The sequence below is a fragment of the Hippocampus comes genome, unplaced genomic scaffold (genome assembly GCF_001891065.2).
Source record: "Hippocampus comes isolate QL1 unplaced genomic scaffold, H_comes_QL1_v1.1 scaffold19, whole genome shotgun sequence".
NCBI classification, from domain to species: Eukaryota; Metazoa; Chordata; class Actinopteri; order Syngnathiformes; family Syngnathidae; genus Hippocampus; species Hippocampus comes.
Window position 1 is genome coordinate 547,601 of NW_017805148.1, and position 27,068 is coordinate 574,668.

General features: G+C 44.9%; 1 protein-coding gene and 1 long non-coding RNA gene across 6 annotated transcripts in view; both read left to right on the forward strand.

Annotated features, from left to right (window-relative positions):
- Window positions 1–5,001, forward strand: part of LOC109514704 (uncharacterized) — a 40,082-nt gene extending 35,081 nt beyond the window's left edge. The window contains exons 6-8 of one of the 4 annotated variants that reach the window (XR_002168037.1): window positions 2,671–2,743; window positions 3,848–3,932; window positions 4,815–5,001. This is a non-coding gene — a long non-coding RNA (uncharacterized LOC109514704). Of the gene's footprint in view, window positions 1–2,590; window positions 2,744–2,819; window positions 3,282–3,847; window positions 3,933–4,814 lie in introns of those variants that run through there. The other 3 variants (XR_002168039.1, XR_002168038.1, XR_002168036.1) reach the window with 3 other exon arrangements.
- Window positions 5,002–8,531: 3,530 nt separating this feature from the next.
- Window positions 8,532–27,068, forward strand: part of unc5cb (unc-5 netrin receptor Cb) — a 117,618-nt gene continuing 99,081 nt past the window's right edge. For both annotated transcript variants that reach the window (XM_019868029.1, XM_019868030.1), the window contains exon 1: window positions 8,532–9,127. In XM_019868029.1, coding sequence (XP_019723588.1) covers window positions 9,004–9,127 — 124 coding nt within the window. In that variant the 5' untranslated portion in view covers window positions 8,532–9,003. The remainder of the gene's footprint in view (window positions 9,128–27,068) is intronic.

The following is a 27,068-nucleotide window of genomic DNA, read 5'->3' on the forward strand; positions in this document are numbered from 1 at the left end:
GCTCCTTTCTTCTCATCGTCGGCTCCTCAAGCCATGCATCCATCCAGCCGCAGACCGTTCAACAGCACCGATCTCTCCGCTGAACAAAGCGGGGCTGTGAAAAATGCTGCCCATTACAGGCACAAGACACAAGCGCCCCGGGACTGTCCAGCAACTGGCGCCGACATTCCTCCCAGTCAAAAACAGTGCTGGTATACCCATGCTGCCGAGAAGGCGCAACCACCAAGCACAGAGTCTCCTCCTTGATGAATGTCGTGGCCAAAAAATGCTGAAAAAAGTCCACATCAGGTCCACACGACGTAACAACAAACACAAAGTGACAAAACAAACACAAAAACAACAAAAAAAGCAAGGCTCATGAGAGCACTTGCTTACGGCTGCCTACTCGGGCGCCATCTTGACTTCAACAAGATTTAGAATGGCTTGGAATTCAACTTCGACACTATATGAACTAAATGTGACAGCATATCACCAGGCTGTGCAGTCTATTAGCGTTAGCATTAGCGTTAGCGTTAGCAGCATTGGGTTGGCCAACTGTCCATTTTGTTTCATAATAACCGCCAGTTGGTGTCCAAATACTTTCTCGAAGCACCGCTAGCACCATTTTCACCTGTGATCACATCATAGCCGCGATAAAACGCGTAACCGATACACTGCGGCGGTCGCCACAATCCGACAGACGTCTCCTCATTGATCCCTTTCCTTTGCTCCCTTGAAAGCATCAATACATTTGAAAGCACCGTTTAAAGCCTGCAGGCGCATACGCCCCCCCCCCCCCCCCAGAGCATCTCTCATGGTTCACCCCCCCCCCCCCCCCCCCCGGCTGTCTCCCTGAGTGCGATACGGTCATAACAAGCACGGCGCCGAATGGCTCCGAGACGCACTGCAGCCGTATAAAAAGTTCATAAAAGTTAACAAACTGCAACGCAGTGAGGGTGAAATTGTGAAGGGAAGCCGTTCTTCTTTGTTGAATAATTCCGCCAGCTAATAGAAAGCACGTTGCGGGTTGGTCGCCAAAAGAAACGGACGGCATTGTTGGTCAACCGACTTTTAATTAAAAAGCACCTGACAAAGCTTTTGTGCGCGACGCAAACGCAAAACATGTCATGAGCATACTTTGGATAATTACATTGGATTTGAAGCGCTGCATACACTTGACTGGAACGACCCAAACACATTCATAATTTATATTGATTCAAATCTAAAATTTGGCCACCACATTAGGGACACCGTCTAATGCTAGCCAGTGAAAGAGCTGTAACCAACCTGAAGAAAAATGCTCCAATTTGCCACAGCGAAACTTGGGTTGTCTCCGATTAGATTGATGAGTTCATTTTGATGTTAAATTTTGATCGGAATCATTGTGACAAACATGCGTTGGGTCAAAAATATACATAAACACAAAGACCTGGAACTGTGCGCGGGGCGAGGTGGGAAATGGACGTGCGTGGCTCAAACAAAAGCTCCGAATTACAGCCGCAAATTCCCCCCCCGCGAGCCAAAGTTGCAGCTCCTCCCCTTCCTTGTCCTTGACACACTTTAGCAAGGTGGCCGCGCCGAACCCGTCAGCTGGTGCCGCGCGCATCCCAGAAGAGGCCGCACAAACCGGCGCAACATCTATCTCCCGCACCCCAGTTGCCGCTCTGCCCCCCCCCTCCCCCTCCCTTCAAATGCTTTCGGCCGTCCCTCAGACAATTCCCCTCACACGGAGTGATTAATGCCTGTTTACTTGGGAGAGGCCAAACCTGCTCCCGGGACGGGAGGCGGAGGGACTGGACGAAAGCGGGACGGACGGCTGAGGAGGCTTCCTGTCCGGATGTATTGACCAGGCTGTGATGAGAATGTGTTCAAAAGATGTTTTAGGAACGAGATAAAGCTTGACGCATGAAAAGTTCAACTCCACGAGGGGTAGGGACCAAACTGTGAAAAAAATAATTATTGCCGTCTGCATGACTGATGTTTTTTTTTTTTTTTTTTTGGGACACCAATTCTGATATTTGGCCAAATACATCTCAGATAACCGATTAATCGGCTAATTAATGAAAAACAAAATTACACATCATGAATAAAATCACCATTTTTTAGGTCCCTTAATGCGATTAAAAACAAAACATTTGAGAGTAAAGCACTTTGGATAATGGACGGATGTTTTATAATACGTTGTCCTCTACAATTTTATTTTTGACTTGACAAAAGAGAAAAATCGGAAGAAAAAAAAATTTGACTTTTTTTTTTTTTGGCAGTTTTTAGATGAACATATCTGATGTTTACATATCAAACATGAGGATCAGGGATGACTTGAAATGTTAGCGCTCATATCAGTTTTTGTGTATCTTGACCAATCAGCGGCGCTGTCCATGGTGCTGGTTCGGGTGCCGATTCATACAGAATCTCAATATTTCACTTCGCCGCCTTTTATGTACGTCGCGGTTGCACAACCTAAAAGTTCAATCACATATATTATGCACAAGAGAATAACAATTAACGATGTACTATTCATCCTGCTCATCCCAAAATAAATGTTTAAAATTTTTTTTTTTTTTTTTTAATCAATGTTTTTTTTTTTTAATGGTATTCTTTTGTCTTCAAGGTCTTCAAGTCATGTGGTGGCCGTTGGAGGGGGAGTGGCCAAGCATGCTCGATTGACCCGCCCCTCTGATTTTGTTGCAGATCCCAAATTTGGCTCCCCGCCAGGCTGCGGACATCTTTGGCCTTGTATCTCCCTTTTTTTAACTCATGTCTGGTAAGCATAAAACATCATTGCCGGAATATTTTGAAAGGCAGTTTCCAACTTTTTTTTTTTTTTTTTTTTTTTGTAGGAGTGCGCAAGCTTGTCTGATCTCCTCTCCTTTGTGCATGCTGTGAAATATTTAAACCTCCACGACGGGCTGCGCCTCGCTCTTTAAAAACAAGATGATGAATAAATGAAGGCTTTCTCTTGTCGGCTGCTTGTTTAACGTTCATTAACATTTGAGTTTTAAAAGGGGCCCGGTACCAGCTGTATTTATTATTCTTGCAACTGTTGCCTTTTAGGGGGACTCCGCATGCACAAAACTTTTAGGATGTTGCCACGTGCTTGAAAAATATATGCCTTTGCACTTATAAAATGTGTTTTGTGTATTATCGCTTTGCCCGTGAGTAGCCATCAGGTCGTATATTAACTGTGTCCTCGGATGTTTTTTTTTTTTTTTTCCCTGAAACTTTCTCATTAGCCTCAAAAGTGTTTATCCTGTCACGTGCCGATGCAAAAAGTTACAAAATAAAAATCCCCTGACAACTGGTGGAAATGTCTGTATTTTAGGAGTTCCCAATCGTCTCAACCAGCCATAGCCGAACTTGAACAGGAAGTCGGCCATTTTGTTTTCAAACAGCCACATTTGGCTAATATTGTGGTGTGCATTTGGATTTGACAAACTCCTACTCGGGAATTTGGCGAAATGAGCCCTTAACGGAAGAGCGTATCCAAGCCAATGCAACTTGATTTGTATCGCACACTTCATACACAAGGCAACTCAATGTGCTTCACAGAACAAAATCAAAGATTTGTAGATGATCCAGATTAAAAAAAAAAAAAAAAAACTGCAGCAAACCAAACAGACAATGACACTCTAAATCCCTGAATTGCTCCGAGAGACATATGTCACAATTCTAATGTACAATTGTGTCAGCGGTTAAAAACTATGACACAAAAAAGGGAAAAAAAACAAAAAACAAGTTATGTGTGTGCGTGTGTGTGCGCGCATGTGTGTGTTTTCCAGGAAGTCTCTGCCTTGATGGACAGGCAAATCGATATTTTGACTTTGGCCACTGTTTTTTTCCCCCTTTCCCCTCCTCTCTTCTCCTGCAGGCGTAGCGGCGGTAATGGAAGAGGACTGTAAATAAGTGGAAGGTTCTTGACAAATGAATCCATTAACATTTTCCTGTGTCGCCTGGTGAGCAGATTTGCTGTTTTATGGAGCAGTGGGGGGAAGGAAAGGGAAAAAAAAAAAGAGAGCCAGTAAATCTGAGGGTGCTGTAAGGGCGAGGCGCTGAGAGCACGCCGGGGAACACATCTCCCATGATGCAGCACTTTATCTCCCTCCCAAATGGCATCTTTATCTGCCTAAATTAAGTTTTGATTCCTTGCCACATACGGCGCCGCAAATCACTTTTAATACTGATATCAAAAGCGGCAGTAAAGGGCCCAAAGCTGATGGCGAGCAGCTTTACTGTTGAGACACCTACGCGAGCGGTCATGCCGTCCAGCGGGGGCGGTAAGTCACATATCGACACGCTCGGGCGGAATCGTTGGATCGCCATCTCATACGGTTCCAAGACAGTTAATATACTTCTTTTTTTTTAAATCATTATTATCATAATATTAATTATGTGGGGTCTGATGATTTGTTAAAAACAAAAAAAGGACTATATTTGGACATACACAGGGTTTCATCCCAACAGCACAATATCAATAAAAAAAAAATATTTGGCCCGCTGTAATTTTGTGCTTTCTAAACACATATTGTGATAATATATTGAAATAGAATGCAAAGAATGAAACACTTGCATCATCATTTTAATCGCACCCCCAACTGGTGTGCACAAATTGGTCACCAGATGGCAGTGTGATATCGTCATGCAAACAAAAGATGCACGTTTCACCCAAACTACTGCAAGTGACACAATTATCTTTCGTAATATCTGTCGCTTGCCGCATGGGATAAAGAATATTTGCCCTGCGAGGATTGTTTTATTATCTGTCTACGTGTGTTGCTGCACAGTGTGTGTGTTCAAATATCCTTTGCCTTAAAAGTTGCGTCTGTCATACGTTTCAGCAAAGCAAATCACAAGGCTGACTCGAGTCAACTCATGCGACTGGAGTGTCCTACCTTGGCTGTAAAGTCGGGGACTGAGAAAGACGGATACCCCCCCCAAAGGTGACTTAATTCACACCTATGATTAATTTCCTATTGCATTTTCGCCCTCCGATGCTTATCTTTAAAATTAGAACTGTGCCGAGGCGTGCATGTGCAATTGTGTGTGATTGTGTGTGTGTGTGCGTGTGTGTGTGTGTGTGTGTGTGTGTGTGTGTGTGTGTGTGTGTGTGTGTGTGAGTGTTAGGAAGAGTTTCCATCTTCCAAACTGCATTACGACCCTCGTGCATTAGCATCTTCCATTTTGTTTGTTTGTTTATGGGCTGGTCCGACTGTCTGTCTCCTTGTCTAATTGAGCCATTGCCTGACGGCAAAGAGATGGCCGTCCGCTGAGTGGACGGATGCATTATGGGACGTCTGGAGTGCAGTATAAAAAAAAAGCAAAGTCAGTGGATCCCCACTATTTGCGCGGGGGAAAGGAACCGGACCTTGCCCGTAAATAGCAAAAATCCGCCATATTTAGAGTGTACATTGCCAGTTTCATGCTAACACTCAACACAAAGCCCATTTAACCTAGCATAAATTAGCATTGTTAGCACATGTTCCTTGGTGGAGTTTTGCGCTCCCCAATTTCTACGACTTCACGCTCCGGATAATTCGACAGTGATATGACCCCCACATCAGAGCCCAGTCAAGTGTTTATCGGCCCCGCGCAGGACTTTGTGATTCTACCGTGAAATTTGTAGCACATCTCTCACCACCGTTTCTTGACGTGCCGCCAAGAGGTCGTGGTCATTTTACACATTTCCGCAAGGTCGGTACGGTGGAATCCGATAATGCAAAGTGCTCTGAGTAAGGCTGGTAAATGCAGTCTGAATGACATCTAATAGTCGTTGTGAGTCTTCTTTTTTTTTTCCTTCTTCTGTCTGGAGTGAAGTGGTGGATTTTCTAATATTTTAAGCTGAATGGCTCCATTAGGCGAAAGGAAATCGGTTCACCTCGAAGACCTTGAACTATTTTGACGATGCATCACAGGCCCCTTCATTAGGGACACCTGACAAAAGGGGGCTGCACCTATTGATTATTTTAAACGTGAGAGACAGCCAACAAAATCCGCTGGTATGTGCTGACGTTCACGCACGACCGTGCCTGTTGTAGTACCAAGATTGACCTGTGAGAGGCAGCGTGGTGCAACGAGAGCACAAAGTAGTAGAGGAACTCAAAGAAGCCAGGCTAATTGTGTTATTGATGCCTAGGGTAAACTTGAAAGAAATCGCCGATATTGGATTCAACCCACTTTCTCAGTTCAAGCATTTCTCGTTTTATTGCACAATAATGTGGTTTTAAAACGTCATTTTGCTTCCTTTTCTGAGGCTTTTTGTGATTCAAGCAGACACACACGCACACGCACACGCACACGCACATACACACACACACAGGCCTCCGTGAGTCATAAAGCATGCACATAAACTTCAAGGCCTCTGTTGCTCCTGCACTTAAATAGGGAAGTATTTTGCCCAATCTGACTGATCTTTTTTGCTGAGCTCGGACCCCCTCCCCCTCCCCACCCCCACTCCTCTCCACGAGTCTGGGTCATCATGCATTATAGTGTCGGATTTCCTTTGAGACTAACATCCATCAAGCGGCACTCCCGAAGACATCGCTCTTGACAGACATGGACATGTAACAGGGGGTATAGGGGGGCGGGTTGGGGGGGGAAAAGGGCTGGAGGTGTTACCAACCCGGGTGGCATTCACACTTCTCGCACCGCTCGCCATTTTTGTCATATTGCGCTTTTTAACGCCTCCTCTAGATGCCATATTGCTTCAGGGCTCCCACGAGTGAGCGGGGAGGCCTTCGGTGTCTTGTTGTCTTTTTGGTCGAGGCAGCGAGGCTTCCTGTATGTCATTTTGTTGACGTTCTTCTCTGACTATCTATTTAAAAATGATCAGGGATTCATTTCCCGTTATTTTGAAGAGCATCTGAGACGATTTTAAGTCGGGCTGGGCACGTAATCAAAAAAATTAACCGTGATTGCTGACATATTTTCCCTTTGCCCAGGAGATAGCGAAAATAAATGCGCCTCGTTTTATTACGAAAACCTGAGGTCAAAGGTCAAAACGGTCTTTTGTGTTCTTCCGAGTTCATTGATGCCAATTACTACTTTCCTCTTGGCTAGGGGTGTGGCGGCATGCTGTGGCATCTGACGGAAAGAATTTTTTTTCTCAGCACGGCAGTTTTTTTTTTTTTTTTTCCCAACAACACAGCGCCATCTGCTTGATCCGTCGTGGCGCCGCTTGCCAACAATGCTAATATGTGTTCAAGGTAGCAACAAATAAATGGCAATTGAGTCTCAGTGTACATTATTCAACCTTCATGGAGATGAACTAGAAACATCAGCAGCTGAGCTCCATGTTTATTTCTTTACGCTCCAGTCAGCAAAAAAAAAAAAAAAAAAAACAAAAAGGATAGTTTATATGAGCCATCGCAAAGCGGAAAAATAAAGCCCAATTGGAGAATTGCCGCTCCGTGACACGCCGACGGCAGGGTTAAGTGGATATAAGCGGCTGGAGATAGGGTTTCACACGCGCGGCGGTTTCAGCATTGTTTAAGGATGACGGCAACCTCGCCCTCCTTCCTCGGCTTTTCATATCGAACCGATATGAGATGATACGGAATGTGATGATAGGGGTGAAATCATGCAGGGCTGGACTAGTCCCGCTGTGTTGACGTCACCTTCCACCCCAAAGTGTTCTACATTCTGCTGCGTTTGAATGCAAGCGTCCAAAAAACTGAAAGGATCCCCCGCTCATCCCAGCAGGCCAGACAGGAGTAATTTCCTGCATCGCCCTTACATGAAAGCCAGAAGCTGAAAGCGATGACAGCTGCCCGCTGACATCTCCGGCAAATGGTGACGGAGGGCCGCGAGAATTAGATTCATATTTTAAAAGTCATCACATTTCATTTTGGCGTAAGATAGTGTCAAGCGCACATTTTGCATGAATCACCGGGAGGCGGTATTTCTTCCGCATCTGTCATTCAGAGAAAATCCGCCTCAAATCAGAACCGCCCAAGTAAATTTCCTCCGTGCCGTGAGATTTATATAAACACCTGTACAAGTAAATGAGATGAGTTGTACAGCTCAGGTGTTGGTCAACCCTGATTGAGCCAAGGCGCATATTTGACATTTTACACACTACCAAACAAAAATGTATGTCATTGGATGGATGGATGGATGTGCATGTGCACAGACAAACCCCTAATATGGATTTTTAATCATCGTTCCATCCCACATCAGAAAAAAAAAATGTCCCCCCCCCTCCCCCCCTCCACTCCGTTGAGAATGACTCCCACTCCCGTACCACTCCCATTTTGGACGTCGGCTACATTAAAAACAAACAAAACGAACGACTAAAGTTGCATTTTACAAGTTCACCCATCCACATCAAGTGTGCCGCCTCGGCACCCGTCAGGAAATTCCTGGTGGAAGCGACGTTTAATGATGGCGCATGGGTATGAATGCATGGATATGTATGCGCGTGTCTGCGTGGGCGCGCGCGCGCGCGTGTATGCCGCACACGACTTCCCCCCTCCGTCCATTCCCTCTCACCGGCGTCATCCACGCCAGGTTTTGCCAACGCGCCGCCACTTTGCAGGAGCCTTTGGATTGGCTGAAGGAGGAAAGGTAGCCCGCAGAGACCTCTCCTCTCCTTTCCTTTCTGTTTTCAGTCCACAGTCAGCGGCAGGAGCGCGCACGCAGTCACAGTCACGCATACGTACCCCCCCACTCTCGCCAGGCACATTGACAAACACGTACGCTCGCACACAACGTGGAATTTTAGGGGGGACAGCAGCGAGTCACCGGCGTGGTGGTGGGGCGCGGGGGGGACTTAAACCGGAGCATGCGTCCGGCACCGGGTCGTCGATCCACAAGTGAGCTTCTCAAGTGTGCAGCTGACGGGCAGAGATTTTTAACGCCGACGGTCCTCTCTGGCGGAGCTCCGCAAAACTGTTTGGATTAATTAACGGCACCATACTTTTCGGAGGCTGTTAAGTTTTTTTTTTTTTTTTTTTTAATTCATCATCTGTGTGCGCAAAGAAACAAACGAGCAGGCAGCCTCCCGGGGAGCGCAATTTGGGCTCCTCCGTCATGGACCGTGACGTTAATCGAGACGCCCGGAGAGAAGCGAGGAGGTCGCCGCCGGAGATGTTCACCCTGCCGGCGTTGTTGCCGTTTCTGCTCCTCGCTACGGTCCGCACCGCCTTGGCTCAAGGTAAAGTTCGCATGACCTCTTGGGAGCTTGCACTTTTGGGAGAAAAGTTGGACTATTAACTCCTCCTGGGAGTCGTGAATCAATAAAAACTCTGGTTCAACCTCTCAGGCAATTATCAACATGTGACATCATACCGAGATGACATTTTTGAAAATTATTATTATTCATTGTTGACTTGGTAGGTGCTTGAAAATATACCTTGTAAAATTACACTCGGGTGAATTCTGGAGCAAAAAAAAAACGGAATGAATACATTTCAAAATATCACTTCATAAGAAAAAAAAGATTTTCCAAAGTTGGAAATTGTCAAACTGAAGAACTGCATTACAAAGGGCGATACAATCGAGCGCCAAAAGACAAGTTATTGACTGAAGAGTAGAGCAGAAACATGAACCAATCTTGCCTCTCCAGTGCTACCAAATTGGTGCCATTTGTGTATTCTTCACATGTTCGACCAAAGAAAAATTATAACCATAAGTCCCAAAAATGTTTCACTTTAAAACACTGACTTCAGGAAAACCACTATAATGCGTGCTAATTATGATCAATAAAGGCATTTCTATGACCTCAACTCAATCAAATTGGTATGTCGACATCAACTCAAGGGGAAAAGGGGAGGGGGGGGGCATTCCTCATTCCCAACAAAACAAGGGCGACATTTCTTTTGTGAGAAAATTTCCAGGCGAGTCTTTAGACCCCCCCCCCCCTTTCATTCATAGCTGTGTGCTAAATGTTGAGATAACGTCGCAAGCCATTTACTTTAATCTGCTGCCTCCTCAAGTCAGATGGGGTGTCAAACAAAGCGGGGAACAAGGTGGTGGGACTCAGTTTGTGCGGGTTCTCGGTCTGCGTGTTTCAGACGGCGATCGTGTTTGTGTCTGGAGAGGACTTTTGGTGGAGGGATCTTTCTGGGAAAGGCCTAGAAAAGGAAATTTACGACAATTTAGTTGCTTGGTGCATTAAGTGCTGGGTGACAATATACACCTAAGTATAGCTGAACCCCAAATGCAGTCTGTGACACGTTTTCCCGTGAATGACACAATTTTTTTTTAATGTACAGTAATTAAATTAAAACCAGAAACCGCCAAAAATTGTAAATGTTATCCACTGTATGAATAAGGGTTGGGTTGGGGTTACCGTCATGGGGTTATGTAAGTAACAGCGCTCAGTTGATCAGCGGTTAGCTAGCTAGTAAGCTAGCTGCTAACTTTAGCAGTTCACTTCAACATCTCTGCGTCTGTGGCTGTTTCGGCGTTGAAAAACTGGTATCAGATTCTGATCGTACGATGACGACAGTGACCAAAAATATGTTTTGTTTCTTGCTAGCAGATCCTTGCATTATCACGGTCCACCATTTTCTTTTTACCGATTTATGTCATTATTTGCCTTATTCCTTGATTACTCGTCCTGGCAATAATGAGCATCGGTTATTGGTGGATTTTCTTTATTCGTGGTCAGGTCGGGTCCCAATCCGCCATGAAGAGTGGGGGCGCACAGTATCACTGTCATGCAATTGCAGCTCTCAGTTTGAAATGTTGGGGTCACAACTTTTTTCCATTGGGTGCCTTCTGTATGTGAATTCGTAAATTACCTTTCAAACTGTGGCTTTTTCAAACTGCGACATGTGTATACCTTGAAACCGGTAACCAGCTGATGCCGAATTGATGTGGCCAAAGTGTGGCCTTAATTGTGCCAAGTGTCATTTGGTGCCTTCGTACTTCCTGAATGAAAATCACTGCACCATCTGCAGTGATTTATTTTTTCGTATTTGTGGCATATTTTACCTCTTTTTTTTTTTTTTTTTAGCTACCACAGAAGTTGTATCTTTGCAAAGGCGGACACGTTTAGCAACTAGCAGCCTTATCTGGCCGCTCCAGGCCTCCGTCTCATTCCTGCATAGTTAATGAGCGAAAAGAGGCAAAGCAGGAATGGATAACAGGTCCGGTTTCTTTGTCGGGCACGGCGCAATGACATAATACACACACCAGAGCCCCAGAGATCCCCTCCCCACCCCGTGTCATTGACTTGATGGGACTAAGGCCCTCCTTCCAGCCATTAAGAGGTCGATACGGCAGGAGAACATTGTCTCAGACCAGTGTAATTAACAAGCTAATTTAGGTGCGCTGATGAGCCGGACTTGTTTTTCAAGTCGCTGGAGGTTTCAGGTCTTTACTGTAAAACGACTGCACAATCAAAGTGGCTCACTGGGGACACCTCTGTTGCTTACATACGTGGTATGATGATAGTCTGGCTAAATTGACCCCCCCGCCATTGTCGTATATGAAGGAGGTTCTCTCCACATTGTGGTTCCTTTCTAAACCAAGATTGTTGGGCCTCGGCGAAGGTCCACCGGGAGAGCCGTCCGAGTTTTACATTTGTGCGGGAGGTACATTTAATCTCATTTTAACGTGTATGGACCGTCAACCCCCCCTCCCCCCAGCCCCCCCAACCCCATCCCTGTGAGTTGGGAGTGAGTTCTGGGAAATAAGAGTTCTCATTAACCTTCTGAACTGGTGACAAAGAAGACAGGTTGAGGCAGATAGAAGCGGCCGGGTGCTCCGTGACAGCATCTTGATTGGAAAGCCGTTGTGCAAGAACAGATGTACTTCAGGTGTCTCCGCCGGGGCCCCTCGGAAAGCCCGAAGTGTTTACGTGTGATTTATTTATTTTTTTGTGTGTGTGCAATAATCCGATTGGACACCGAGTGAATACATCAAAACATTTGCACCGGTTAGAAAGCTACGGCTGGCGGCTCTAATTTTATGAAATTGTGTCGTAAGAGCATTTCAGCCCAAAACAACAGGTGGCGCTAGAACGCCCTCCCTTGACTGTCCAGATCATTTCAGCCAATCACAAGCCCCCGCAAGAGGGTCATTTTTGGAAAAGGCGCAGTAACAACAACGGGCAAGTCGTCGAAGAAAAGATGAATCATTTATAATAAAATAAAAACAAGGATAGTGTAGTGTGAAACGAGTCTGGCAAAAGAACATCTTTCCTTCCAAGTGACGCAGTCTCGGGGCAACCTACACCCTGGCAGAGGTCTTGGAAAAAGGCAGTCTTTCAGGAAACTAAAATAGCGTGTGGTCAAAAGCCCCAGATGCAAAGAAAATGGATTCTTTTTTTAAAACGACACCGATTTTTTTTTTTTTTTCTTTTGTGCTCGGAACCCAAGACCCTGTGAGAGGAGTGTAGGTACTGCGCGGCTGCAATCATCGAACAAATTGTTCACTTTGACAAATGTGTGTGTCTTTTTGTGGTTTTCTCAGGCATCCACGCTTGCGAAAACATTTCAAGTCGTTTTTTTTTTTTTTTTTTTTTTTTTTTTTACGAGTTGGGATGACGCATTCGGGGCCATTAGTTGGCACTGTCAATTTCCTGTCAAGTCTCTTGTTGTGATCCTGGTCAGTCTGACCCAATTTACAGTTAAGAAATCTAAATCTAAAAAAAAATTTTTAAAAAAACCTCTTCTGCTTGACTCATATATTATATTGAGATGTCTCGGTCACAATTTTTTTGGAGGGAAGTCCAAGTCCCGTGATTTTAAGTATCGAGTAGTGACTCATGATCCGATGCCTTTGTGAAGCATTATAAAGAACACAAGAGTGTACATTCGAACTGTCTCAGTCGTTTTTTTTTTTTTCTCAAATTTTGAGAATTTAAACACCCTTCCTCCGAACCTCGTGACGACAAAGCCACAATTACCAAATCGCGAATGCTCGATTTGTGAAACTTGAGTGAACTAGGCTCATAAAAACATTTCGTTTAACGAGGAAAAGGGAAACACTGAAGTTTATTATTTTGCGTTTCGAAAAATGAAAAAACCCAAACATGCCGACGTTGACTAACACTGTAAACTAAGATTGATGTGTGCCTGAGGGGCAATGATGACAACGTCGGGTGGGCATTAAGTTTCGCTCGGGGTGCCGGCGGGCCTCCCCGGGATAATCAAACACCCCCCCCCATCTTCCCACAATGGCGTTCTTATGCTGGACTTTTTGATGATGTGTCCTCCGGGGTATGTTTACGGGCGAAAAAGTTAAAGGATCTTTCATATCCATTTATCGTCTCTAAAACGCCGTGACTCAGTGCACTCCAAGACTTTACGATCAGCGCCGCGGCGCTCCCCGGCTTTGTCCGATCCGAGAACTGGCCCCCCTCCATCCCCTCACCGTTAAAAGCAACTGTTATTTCTATCAGTATGATTCTTGCGGGCTTTCTCGCCGCTTGACAACTTGCTCCTCGGGGGGCGCTAACATTACAACCCGAGCGGTCACTCTCCAAAGCGACGGCCCCGGCGCGCACAATGAACACATTGTGCGCGCCGGAGAGCAGCACTTAGGAATTACCTCACACGATAGCCCTCGGACGACCTCGGCGGGCTTCCAGCGTGACGCAATGAAAGCCGGCGAAGGGATGTCATTGAAGGGGGGGATATTAGGATTCCGCGTTGTTGTTTCTCAGGTGAAGGAAGAGGGCGCCGGGTGTTCAAACCGGGAAGAAAATGGCGAGCGTAGGGTCAGAGGTGTGGCGGAGTTGGCTGGTAGCGCGTGATAATTAATGAGGGAAAAAAACAAAATGTCTGCTGAGCTCGCTGTTTTCTTGCTGTTCTTGACGCCATGTTGTATTTATGAGGGGGGGGGGCAAAAAGCAAACATGTTGGAGGCTATTTTAGGATTTGAAACGGGAGTTGTGGCATTTTGCATTTTTCCGCTAGGCGAATTGTTGAAGTTCAAATTTTATGCAGGGTATTGAAAAAACAAAAGGGCAATACATTGGCAATTTGTATTTTATGACTGTACTTAAAAATGTATTTCGGTACGGTTTTGATTAGGGCGGCTGACTGATTCATCAGCTGATATTAGCTCTTTTAAAATCAGCAAAAAAAAAATCATCGGATTTAATTTGATGTTTTTTTTTCTTCGTGCAAGAGTGTTGCCCTTTCCCTTTTTTTTTTCCTTTTCCAAAACTTCCCCCACCCCAAATGAAACACCCTAAATGGCACCTTTTTTGACACTTTTTTTTTTCTTCCTGTATATCGTAAACTTAACCAAATAATAAACGCCAAAGTCTTCTTAAAGAGTCAAATGTTCTGTCTGTGATTGACATCTTCATTGTCAACGCCATGGCAACTAAAAAAAAAAAAAAATTCTATTCATTTTATATATCTTTTTTTATTAATCAGCCAGCTAAGTCTTTATCGGAATGATATTCTGCCAAATACCGGACGGAGCCTTCATCAGCCTGCAAAAAAAATCCATATCAGTCGGGCCCAAGTTTTGATTTTACTGACTTCCTCATCCCTTTTTTATTTGAATCATTATTTAAGCTGTACTTGCAGTGGGAGATTTTGGAAGAGCCTCCTTTCCGATGTGAAGATACCTGGCCCCATTCTTTCATTTAAAAAATAAATAAATACATAAATCATTGAGATGGAATTAACAGCACGTCTGATCGACAGTCAATCTATCGATTCCACGACTGGCTCTGATTTTATGCAAAAGAGTGCGCGCCAACTCGGTGCCACCAAAACGCCATTGATTGGAACTGGAATGAACCAGCTCCTCTCCAAGAGGGCAACGCTCACTTCAAAACCTCCTTTTGGCTCGTCCGCGCTGAAATGGTGATGTCACTCCAACATGGCTGTCATATTTTCCAGTCCGGAACGCTGTCACGTTTCAGTCTCGGCTTTTGGAAAACCACCACCTGACGTAAAGGACAAGCCTGAATGTACTTTGTAACTCCTGATGAGGTGTTAGCTTGTACGTGACTTCACCCAACTAGTGGAAACATGCCTATGTCTGTTTATAAAACCAGACTGGGAGCCAAACTTCCTGATTGATTTCATGAAATGCTGAAGGAGAATTGCGCAGCGCTATGGCACTATGGCAAATGATCCAGAGAATACAAAGGAAACAAATGCAATGGAGCGATTGGGAGGGAGTGAGATGAAGAGGAAGGAAGGGAGGAGGAGGTTGACGGAAAAAAAAGGGATGGAGTGATGGACAAGCATGGGGTAGAAGCGTGTGCGTGTGTGTGTGTGTGGTGGGGTTTGGGCCGGTGTCATTAATCACCCCCGGTGTGACACTTTCCACTACAGGGGAGCAACATTCACTTCTATTAGCAGTCCATTAGCACGGATCGCCACAAGTAGCTGACAGCCGGAGCGGAGACGCTGACCCGCGTGCCCCGTTTAATGCGCACTTTATGATAGTACTGGACAAGGAAGTATTCATTTGACAGGCGAGGGAATATTTTGCTTCTTTGAATTGGACGTCATGGTAAAGTGGAATTGCTGATTGGAACACGATTCCGGAAAGGTCGACGTTCGCGAATGCATTGGAAGGCTCACATCGTTTGCTTTGTCTTGGCATAAAATTGAGCTGCATTTGCTGTTTGGAGTCTGTGAACTGAACTTTCTTCACACAAAGTAGCAGTTTGGGAGAAAAAAGTAAAAAAAAAAAAAAACAAAGAAAAACATACAATGCAAAATGCTGTAGATGGTCAAACGAAATTAGCATCGATGTTGAAGTACAGTGGACAAGACACAGATTCACCTATTCAGTTTTTTTTTTTTTTTTTGCGGGGGGGGGCACACCTCCAGTTTTTTTATTTCATCCCCATATTGTAAATATTTTGGGGGGGTTTAATGGAAAAAAAGATTCCCCCACCCAAATGAATCAAGTAGACACGTGTTTTTGCTTTTAGTGGGCCAGCCCCGTCCCGATCCAATAACCCTTTAAGCAATTATTATTTGACCACAAATGGTGCAGCATCACATATAGACGATGCAACTTTACTCGCAGGCATGAATTCTCTATCCTGTGTAAAAAAAAAAATCTTCTGTTTATTCTCACTCCAATTGATGACATTTCCATTCATTTCAACGGGAGAAAGATGATTTGAGATCCCTTGTGTCTCGTGCGTTGCCCTTTCATTTTAAGTTAAAGAAAAAGCAAAATTTGGGGGAATGAATCATACGCGGAGCGTATCGAGGTTCCACTGTCATGCCGTGTGACTGGGGCGATGATATCAAACTTCACAGCACATGTCGCTTTTTTTTTTTTCTAAATGAAAATAATTGTCTCATACGAACTGGTCGCAATCAGCCAGTGGGTTGAGATGGGGAGTAATGATTGAAGGGGGGGTGCGGTGACCTCATTTCATACTCGCCACCAGAAAATGGCCCTTCAAAGCGGCGAAGGCCAACACATTAGACGTCGTCATCTCTCATTCAAAGGCCCGCGTGGCCTCTTTAGTCACCAAAGAGCTTCGTCATTACGGGATGCCTGCCAAGGGGGGAATGCGCGTGTATGGACCACTGTCCCTGCTCTCCATCTACACTTCATTTATGATTGGAGATCAGAGCAGGAATCCGGAGGGAGGGAATAGAATGGATGGAGCGGAGGACACAGCCTGGGGGGGAGGGGTGGTGATTACTCGCTAAGTGGCCCTCCATGTGCCATTATAGGCGGTGGGGGCTGATGGAGCACATCGCGAGCGAATAGGAGTGCACACTCGACTCTTCCCCTTTAATTTGGCATCCTGACCTCCCCCCCATGCACCTCGACACCCCTCAACCGCTAATGTCCTCTTGACAGGAAGTTGCTAGCCGGCATGTCATATTAAATGGAAATGGCTAACTTTGAGGGGGATGAGTCTGGGAGAAAAATGGGAGCAACTTTTGTTTCGGGGTTAATCTGTCCCATATGTTTTCTTTTTCTCCGGTGCGACGGCTTTTTTTGAGTTTCAAAAGTTACGGTATGGCTGCTGGTATCATCCACGGAACTTGCCTTTTGTTTTTCTGTTTTCAAAAGGCAGAGTGGATGATGAAATTGAAATTTTTCTTTGTTGTTTCTGCGTTGTTACGAACACCTGCTGTTGGTCTTGAATTGTGTGCAGGCCCCAAATCTATCCCTCGGTTAACACTCCTGTTATGCTGTTGCTCAATCTAAACCGTTTTACATTTTAAATGTCTTGCAAAAAAGAAGAAGAAAAAAAAGAAAAGTTTTGTAAATATTACATTTTGAAAAATTATTTTCTAATTTGCAAATTTTCGATCACGTAGAATTGAATATGTCATTTTTTTTTTTTAATGCAATGATCTTTCATAATCATTTTCTTGTACTTACAAAAGCATAATTGCCAGCATTGTGCATGCCTGGCCACTAGTTGGCACTATAATGTTTTTCACAATTCTGTTGCAATATGTTACAGGTCAATTTGATCTGCTTTATGGTTAAAAAAAAAAAAACGATCTAGAAAATGATATTTAAATTTAAAAAAACTAGCTGTTGGTGCTATTCTTTACAACACTTATCCTCATTCTCAATAATTTGACTGCTTTTACGGTTCGTACTAAGCAAACCAATTCCACCATTGCCCCCCGAAAAACAAAATCCAAAACGCATCGTTGGACTAAAGCTGTGAGTTCAGTGTCATGCACATATTAGACAATGCTGGGGGGAAAAAAAAAAAACAAACAAAAGCAAAAAAAAGTGTCTCTGACTGCAAATCTTTTTGTGTCATCTTTGTTTCCATTGTTGCGCTGCATTTTCATGTCGGGCCAAAGCACCCCCCACCCCCCTACCCCCTGGTTTCAGATTTCAGCCTCCGTAACTGCGAGGACAGAGAAAATGAATGTGTTGTACCGCTGCCATACATGCTATTCTACCTAGCAAAGAGGATTAAGGATTTGGGATGCTGCTGCAATGCCGGTACTTTTAAATATGCGCATGGATATTATACACACACACACATGCACATGCGCACAAAAAAAAAAAAGAAGCTTAAACTGCAAATGAACAGCCAAAATCGCCGGTCATTCGGGTTGTTGTTTTCCTCGCTTTAATTTAAAGATGAGCGCCTATTCTGGAAAATGAACTTGAAAGCAACAATATGTTAAGAACCGAAGAGTTACCATAAAGTACAAAAAGTCCACAAACGACAGTGCTTCTTTTCTTTATCAGAACCGTTGACGGTTCGTTGAAAGTGCTCTGGGATGCTCATCCCTGGTCTAGATTTCTCCGACTTCTGTGAATGACTTTAAAGAGAACGTCAAGTCAAGAATTTTCTTTCCAATCCGTTCCATGTGTCCCCCACTCGTCTAAATCTACTTGCAAACATCACATGAGCAAACCCAGGAAACGGGTGAGCCACTTTTGCTCGTCTTGTGATGTCATTTTCAGTCGACAGCAAAGTGGCAAGATGGCCGCCCCCTGAGATGGATAAAAACGGGTGGATTTTGCTGCTGAATTCATGTTCCACAAGCGCGATATTAATCCGAATACCTTGTTCCGATCAATGGGGTGTGCGTCGAGCATAGTGTGAAGACATTTTCGGACTTGACTTTCTCCTTTAAACAGCATTCCGTACAGCGGTGGGCTTTTGAAAGGCCTTCGCAGAGGCGTAGCACTTTGTTTGTGCCCTTCCATGTACACAGAAAGCCACAGACTTGGTCCACTATGTATTTCGAACCATAAACTGTACTTATTTGAACCGAGTGGCTCCATTGCGAACCTCGTAGTTGTACCTCGGAGAGCAAAATTTGACCCTTTTACCTCGTATGCACTTGTGCGACTCATCAGAATGGTCTCAATTTAAAGTGGGGGAAAAACCCTTAACAAGAATGATGAGACGGGTTTTCTTCAGCACTTTTCCAGGATTACAATTTTTTTATTTTTTTTATTTTTTTTATTAACCTTCAGTTTTGAAAAAGAGCCTGAAGCACATCTCCCCTCATACCTGAATCTTCTTTGTTATTCAAGGCAAACCCGCGACTGTATCTTGAGCTCCGATGAGTCGGTCGGTCCTCTCTCCCGAGGTGGAAAATAATTGAGAAGCGAATAAGGGAGGGAGGTGGGGGGGGGGTGACGCCAACACCTGAGTCACACGGCGCCCACGTGAAGGCGTCGCCCTGTGCCTCTTTTTTTTCCCTCGACCGAATAATCAGCCTCCTCTCCCTCTCTCTCTCAATCTCGCCGGCTTTTCATTTCTGATTGACAAAGCTAAACCTTTAATCCTGGCTTTGCCCTGTCTTGTGCCGAGTCGGAGGCGCACCGGCGAAAAAGCAAATATATAGAATCCCCCTCCCTGAAAGAATGAGAGCGCCATTGTTGTGTCGTGTGTCATTTGGTGTGGAAACATCCACACATGTAATGGACCCGAGTGCCCCCCCCCTCCTGGCTCGTGTGATGAAGCTTGCCGGTGAGCACAGCCTGCGTTGATATCGGGCCGGGGTGGCTTGTGGTCAATGTATGTCAGTAGAACAGACAGGCAGGCTGGGTGGGGGGGACGAGGCCACAATCCAAACTGAAACACGAGAGTAGGAACCCCCCCCCCCGTCCCCCCCTTTCCCACTTCACCGCTTCCTGTCTCCTCTTTATCAGCATCCTCGTCTCTGTTTTCTTTCCGCGCTCTTAAACCGGCCTGCTGCTGATCAATGTTTGTTACTCTGTGTTTGTTTTTGGGGCCTTTTTTTTTTTTTTTTTACAAGGCTCACATGAGGAACTGTATCCGTCCTCGCCGGGCCTTTAGGTCGGCTTTGAGATGAGTGCAAAGAAAGAAAGAACGAGGGAGGGAGGGAGGGGGCGGGAAAGTTGTGGCCTCTGGTTTGCATTACGGCTCCTTGCAAGATGGACAGTGTTTGCCCTTTTGCTGTAAACTTGTGTGGGACTTGAGGGGGCCAATGTCCCGTGTGTTCATTTTCAAGAAACGGAGGGGGGGAAAAAAAAAAAAAGTAAAATAGTTTCCTGATCAAGAGTTTGAAATGGGCTGTTTGTCAAGCATTCATAAACACTTGTTAATGACGAGAAATGGTGCTCGAATGACTATCAATCTATTTTGGGAGGGGGGGGGGGAAATCCCCAAAATAGCTAAAGAATGCGTTTTTTTTTTTTTTACCCCCGCAAAATGTTGGTCGATTTCCAAATCGTCTCACTATTTGGCAGGCAAAATGTTCTAGTTCTGTCTCACCCGGGAGATGAACGCCGTTCATCAACTGGCAAAAAGGAGCCAAATTTTGTCCCGCTGTTGTCATAAACTTTTGTATCAATATTTTTCATTGGGCTAGCGGCGCGAATATAACATTTGGGACACTTGAAACGCCCGCCCTATTGTGAAACCGCAGAAAAATATTTTTCACGAGGTCCTCCAAATTCATCATCAAGTTCCCCGCAATTTGAAATGCTACCAAACCAGTTGCTTTACGTCGGACGGGCGACTTTGCTTTTCAAGTTTGTTTCAATGCCGTGTGGGAGAAAAGTCGATCGTCGTCAGCCGAATTCTTCGAGAATATAGTGTTTTTTTTTTTTTACACATTTCAAAAGAGAGCAATTTGAGTTTCAACAGTCTCCGTCATTGACCTTCTTTCTTCGCTCCATCTATAAAATATTTGCATTTCCAAAGCCGGCATGCTCCTGTTTTTCTTTTCCTCGACGAGCACACTTGTCTTATTTGTCTACATATGGCGGCAGTGTGCGTGCAGGTCGTGAGGGGGGTGGGGACGGCGGGGGGGAAAAAAAAAGTTTATTCAATAATAACAGAGAGTCTGAGAAAGCCTGTTTCAGATAAATCTGCCGCAAAGACCAGACCATTCATCCTCAGGAAATCAATCTTACTCATAATTCCCCTCATTTTTCTTCCATCTGTTATCTCCGGAGCTGCCAAACAGACTTTTTTTTTTTTTTTTTTTTTTTTAAATAGAGCAGACCATTAACAAGGGGTTGCTTGTGGAGGAAGAGAGGCTAGAATTAAATGTGTCAAAATGCCAGCCTGTAAACTTCTTTTTTTTTTCCTTTCAACAGAGTGAAATGAGGTGCTAAATTAAAAAGTTTGACAATTTTGGATGCGCCGTGTGTGTGTGGGATTTAATCTGCTCCCACGGACCTTCGCGCGCTCCGTCCAACTCATGATCCAAATGTGTGTTAAGAGGGAGGCAGGACATGCGATCAAGTTGATGAATGGACAGTTCATATTTTATTTTATTTTTTTTTTGCGTGAGCCGCACATACGTGTAGTAACGTTTCAGCAAACAAAATAAAAAATGGAACCCTGGTCAAATGGACCCATTTTAACCCTTTCATGCACCCTGTAACCTGATAACGTGATAAGCTGTCCACTGTAGTTGCCGCTGTCCCTGAAAGGGTTCAAGAAAAACTGGTAGTCATCATAGTAGTGGTCGAAACAATTTGGGGGCGTGACATTTAAGTTTGGGCTGAACAATTCATCAAAGTTAAATCAACATTGCAATGCCGTGAAATGCAATTTGCAAGTCGGTTGCAGTTCCCTTTAAAAAAACAAGCAAAAAAAAAAAAAGGCTTCATTCTGGTTGGTTGACAGGCTAGATTTATTTATAATATTATTATCATATATATAAAAATAAGTACATGCCAGTCAGTGTCTGGTAAATAAACAACTCTAATTGAATAATAATAATAACTCCTGCTTCATGTGCCTTTATTTTAGCGTCAGCCTAACCTTAAAGATCAAGCATTTGTTTATTGCAAACCAAAATGTTTGCCAGTGGTTGTTGTGAAAGATGTGGAGGGGAGGGAGTGGGGGGGGGGTAACCTTCAAGAAAATAATTGCGTATAAAATCGCAACGTCAAGTCATGAGGACAACCAAAAATGTCAACAAATGAGCGGCATTTTCAATGAGTCACAGTCTGTAAAATTGTTTTGATTTTTCAAGTAAATTGAGTTACAAGCTTGGTCACCGAACAAAAATTTAGCGTGGAAGTTGAGGTAGCAATGGGCATGAAAATTGACCCCCCCCCAAAATAAAAATAAAAATATACAGTGCAGGCATTAAATCGGAATTGATCACTTGAGCTTGCCGTGTCATCAATGTACAACAGTGAAACGAAAGCGGAAAAAAAGAAAAATAAAGAGCCATTCCTGGGAATGGTTCGCATTGGATCAAGTTTTTGTATTTGTTTGTCTCTGAAACTTTTGGAATAACATAAATAATACGCCCGGGTCAAACTGACCCTGGACCATTTATTGCTGAGTAACGGGGGAGCTAAAACGTTCTCCAAACTTACTGACCTTTTCCCCCTTTCTAGTTTCAACTTTTTGTTTCTGTGGTTTCCGTAACAGCTCGCAACTTGAGATCGCAGGTGGGTGTCGGTGCTTTTTTTTCTCCTGTGTTTGGACATCGTGTTTGTCAGCTTGTGTGTGTGTGTGTGTGTGTGTGTGTGTGTGTGTGTGTGCGAGCGCGCGCCATGTCTCCACGATCAGTCCCCGGTGGGGTCGAGTACTGGCAGACAGGGTTTTAACTGGGCCAAGCTCAGTGGCTCTCATTTAAATGTTGAGGGGGCCCAGACAGAAGCCCTGCGGCGAAAGGGGGAGGGGGGTTGTTTTATGATGTACAACGAACGTCAACTTCATTGTATGGCGGCACAGTCCGCTCTGGGGAGGAGGAGGAGGCTGGCGCGGGTGGGTGGCTCAGCAAAATAAGCCCAATTTGCCTCGAGAGTCGGGATGAGGTTTGAGGGCGGTGAGTGACGTGGGTGCCGGCCAATGAGAGTGTACATTCCAATAGCCAATTTCGACACCTTTTGTGATGCGATAGCTGAGAAAACGACTTCGGGATAGTCACAAAGGATTTGTCACGTCTGACTTCCCACCCCTGACGTATCGAAATAGTCGACATCAAAATTCAAAAACGGCTCAATAAAAGGAGATAATATTCGAAATGTGCCTGACGGAAGGCTTCCGTGTTGTGACTAACTGACTTGTGATTTGTATGTACGGTTGCGCTCATGAATGCCGTTCAGATTGAAGTTGTTAATGACAGGGAGGCTCCGGCGTGGCTCGGGAAGTTCACCGCACTAAATGTCAAGCGCTGTTAATGAGACGCCATCATCATTCCCCGCTTGTCCGACAAATTCCGGCACGACACCCGAAAAGGCAAAAGCAGCCCTGCATGCAAGAGGCGCGCACGTCTCCGTTTAGACAAAACGTCGATCCTTTCAATCAATTAGCGGGGTTGGTTGATCAATGCAAATTTGCCTCGGAAAGACACGGACAGAATGACTTGCATTTGTTTCGTTTTCGAGGAGAAAAGCGAGCAGTTGGCAGCGGGTGAATAATGGATGCCGTTGCTCTAGAATACAATGCAAGTAAACCAGGTCACATATTTGAAAGCGAAGGGACGGGGCATGGGGGGTGGGGTGGGGGGGGCTATTTTGTATACATATTAACTTTCGTACTTGGAATTTCCACAGTAAACAAAACTCTTGTTTGCTATTTAACCTCCACGAGCTCCCAATCTGCTCAGGCGTGGAGCGCAAAATATTGGTACCTACGTGAGTGTTGACCCGCAGGTTTGGAGGGGGGGGGGGGGGGCACGGCCAATCTTGAGTTAAAAAAAAAAAAGAGGCTTGTGAGAGCCTCCACGAGCGTTAACAAAAAATACCATATGTGTTGATTTTTTTTTTTTTTTTTTTTACACAATCGAAAGCAGCTCCCAGGTGTCTTCAAATGCTTTCTTTAGCTGAAATGAGCCTGTTTCATGATTGTTACCATGACGACCAGGTGGTGTGCTCTATGACTAGTGGGGCTCCCTGACAAGTGTCCTATTAAATGCTTTTTTTGGGAATGTTTTGATTAGTTTCATAATTTTTTCGACCTTTTTTTTGGTTTCATTGAGTTTTTTTTTTTCGAAATTACTTTAGTATTAGTTTTAGCTTTTTAAAACAAGGCCGAAAGTATGCGATAGCAGGGGGCGTGGAAGGTGGTTGTTTCTGTCCAACAGTGTTTCAGGCAGTTTCAACTGCCGCTTGAAAGTGGCAACGCATCTTCACCCAGCTCTGCCGATCAGGTCATGAGTGTAAAAATTAAGACTGGCGGTGGGGTGGAGCATTATTATGTAAATTAGCCACAGTGTTACACAATGGCTTGGTCAAAGGCACAATTGCAGAAGTTGTCAGATACATTTTTTTTTTAAAATCAAACCCCCCCCCCAAAAAAACTCCATTTAAAGTTACTCTGACTGGTTTGTTTTTGTCCCCCCTTTTGATTATTGCTTCTAGGGAACAGGTACAAGCAGTTACCTTGGAGTCCAATAATTAACCCCACGGGCCACATTAGTATTGATTGTACCATTACGGACAGAATTGGACTCTTTAACTGTGCATCCGTTTTTGCCACTTAAAGGAGATAATAGCCATTTTCCAATATCTGCTCTGGAAATGAGAATGCCCGTGATGGAAACACAAGTATGATGGTAATGGAGGTCGTGATGACGAAGCGCAGCGTTTACCCTCCCGGGAGTCCTCCAGCCTCACGGTTGTTGCAATTTTGAAGGAAAAAAACGAAATTGTATGGATTCCCCCAAAAAAACTCCATTTAAAGTTACTCTGACTGGTTTGTTTTTGTCCCCCCTTTTGATTATTGCTTCTAGGGAACAGGTACAAGCAGTTACCTTGGAGTCCAATAATTAACCCCACGGGCCACATTAGTATTGATTGTACCATTACGGACAGAATTGGACTCTTTAACTGTGCATCCATTTTTGCCACTTAAAGGAGATACGCCGGATAACAACACGTCGAGCCATTTTCCAATATCTGCTCTGGAAATGAGAATGCCCGTGATGGAAACACAAGTATGATGGTAATGGAGGTCGTGATGACGAAGCGCAGCGTTTACCCTCCCGGGAGTCCTCCAGCCTCACGGTTGTTGCAATTTTGAAGGAAAAAAACGAAATTGTATGGATTCGATTCCGTATGAAATGAAGATAAAGATGCAAATTATCCGGCCAATTAAATATGCATGAAGGCGGAATGGCGTGATGTTATTGCACCATAAATCCCGAGGAAAAACTTTTGATGTAGGGTAAGCTGTAAAGACTCCAAGGATGTGAAAAGCAAAAAAACACCGGCGAGAGCCGTCGGACTGTTTGTCGTACCGTCCGCTCAGATGCTACTTCAAGAAGGGGATGGGGGGGGGGGCCTCAGCAGACAATAAATCGATTTAGGAACAGCAAGAGACGTCGTCGTCAAGCTATAATTGATGCTCAAGGGCGCATGACGAGTTCTTGAGACGTTGACAATTTTTTTTTTTTTTTGGTGGTGTACCCACCATTGTTGTTGACTTTTGTTTGCGGTGAGGAATTTGCCAGTGCATCCTCCTCCTTCGATGTCCTGCTTTTATGACATGAACATACACACAACAATAAATTAATAACGGAGACAGTAGAAAGCACAAAAACAGTCAAACTAAAATCAAGTCGGAGTCATGCTGAGGCAAAAACTAAAGAAAACAAATGAGTTTGGAGACGTTTTTTTAAAGATGGGCAGCGGGGGGGGGGGGCATGCCGAATGTTCAGTGGGCGGTCATTCCAGAGAGACGGACCAGCAACGAAGCCTCCACTTAGTTCTTGGTACCTTTAATAATGTCTGGTCCACAGACCTGAGGCACTGGGCAGGTGTGTCGGGGCGGAGGGGCTGCGAGAGGTCAGGTGGCGCGAAGCCATTTCAAGATTTGTCAACAAATAAAAGGATCTTAAAAACAACTCAAAAATGTATCGGGAGCCAGTGAAGGGACGCCAGAGTAGGAGTGATGTGCTCCCTCTTACGAGTACCAGTCAAGAGGTGAGCAGCAGCATTTTGGACCAACTGGAGACACTTAATGGAGGATTGGCTGACTCCAAAGTAAAGCGCATTACAAAAATCCAGCCGCGATGTGACGAAGGCACGAATTAATGTTTCAAAGTGCTCAATTCACTGTTGAGAACCATTTGGGGTGGCGGTGGGGGGTGGATAAAAAAAAAAAACTCTCCTCAAATGACGTCTTTTCCTCCTTCTCTGTAACCCCACAGAGAGTCCAGCAGCTGCGCTGGAGTCGGCGCACTACTGTAAAGTGATACGCCGTAATGGTTTGCAGCAGATATATTTGAGCATGTGCAACGGAAACCGATAAAATTCAGTAGCGACACCCGATGCGAATGGGTCTCTGTGTTTCTTTTTCTTTTGTTTTTCTTCAGGGGTTGGGGGGGGCTGACGTAAGGTCAGCCGATCCGTCAGGTAATATCAGGAGCCGCGCCGGGGTAATGCATACCTCCTCATGGGCGTCTTTCGGTGGTCACTTATTACCGCCCCCACCCCCCCGAGCCGTCACGTTTACGCCGCACGTTTGTTTTTACAACACGGCTAAAATGGCGCGCCGGCTTCCTGCCGTAGCCACACTCGATTGCGCTATCGCCTCCTTTTTTTCCACCGCGAATGTTTTGTTTAGCGATGAGACCCGCCAACTAAAGCAAAAAAATGTTGTCCAGTGGAAGAGCAAAAAAAAAAAAAAAAAAAAATCGAGGAAAAAAATATATCATGGTGGAGATCCGGGAATGAAAGAAGATGGCGATTGCGAAGCCGCTCCTCAAGTGTGTGGGTTTAACCCACAGGATGAGAAATCTGAGAGAATGCGGGATTAAGGCATATTAACGGAAAAGCTATTCTGGCTTGCTTTGTGTAGCTTTTTTTGTTTGTGGTTAAAAAAAAAAAAAAAAAAACGAAAAACAAACACAAGCAGTGTGTCAAGAGAAAAGGAAACCTTGCATATTTATACCCGCCCGCAATTCCTGGAAATGCAGCCCGGTAATCCGAGCCCTATTGTGCGTTGTCTCGCTGCGCAACACCAGATACGGCCCGCTTGTGTTTTCGCTCCACCATTTATTCTCATCGGCAGTCGTTTTCGTCGTGACTTTTATGAGCGCTGCGGCGCGGGAAACCCGAGATGAACTATTCGCGCTGGGAGTCTCGGTTTCTTTTCCTTTCGTCCAGGTTTGGTTTTGGTAAAACGAGGCGTCGTTGAAAGCCGAGGGCGGGCGGGTCACTTCATTCGTGGCAAAAGACAAAAAGCACAAATCCATTTTTAACATCTTTTACCGATTTGTTGTGTGACACCCCCCCCCCCCCCCCCCCCCCCCCCCCACCCCACCACG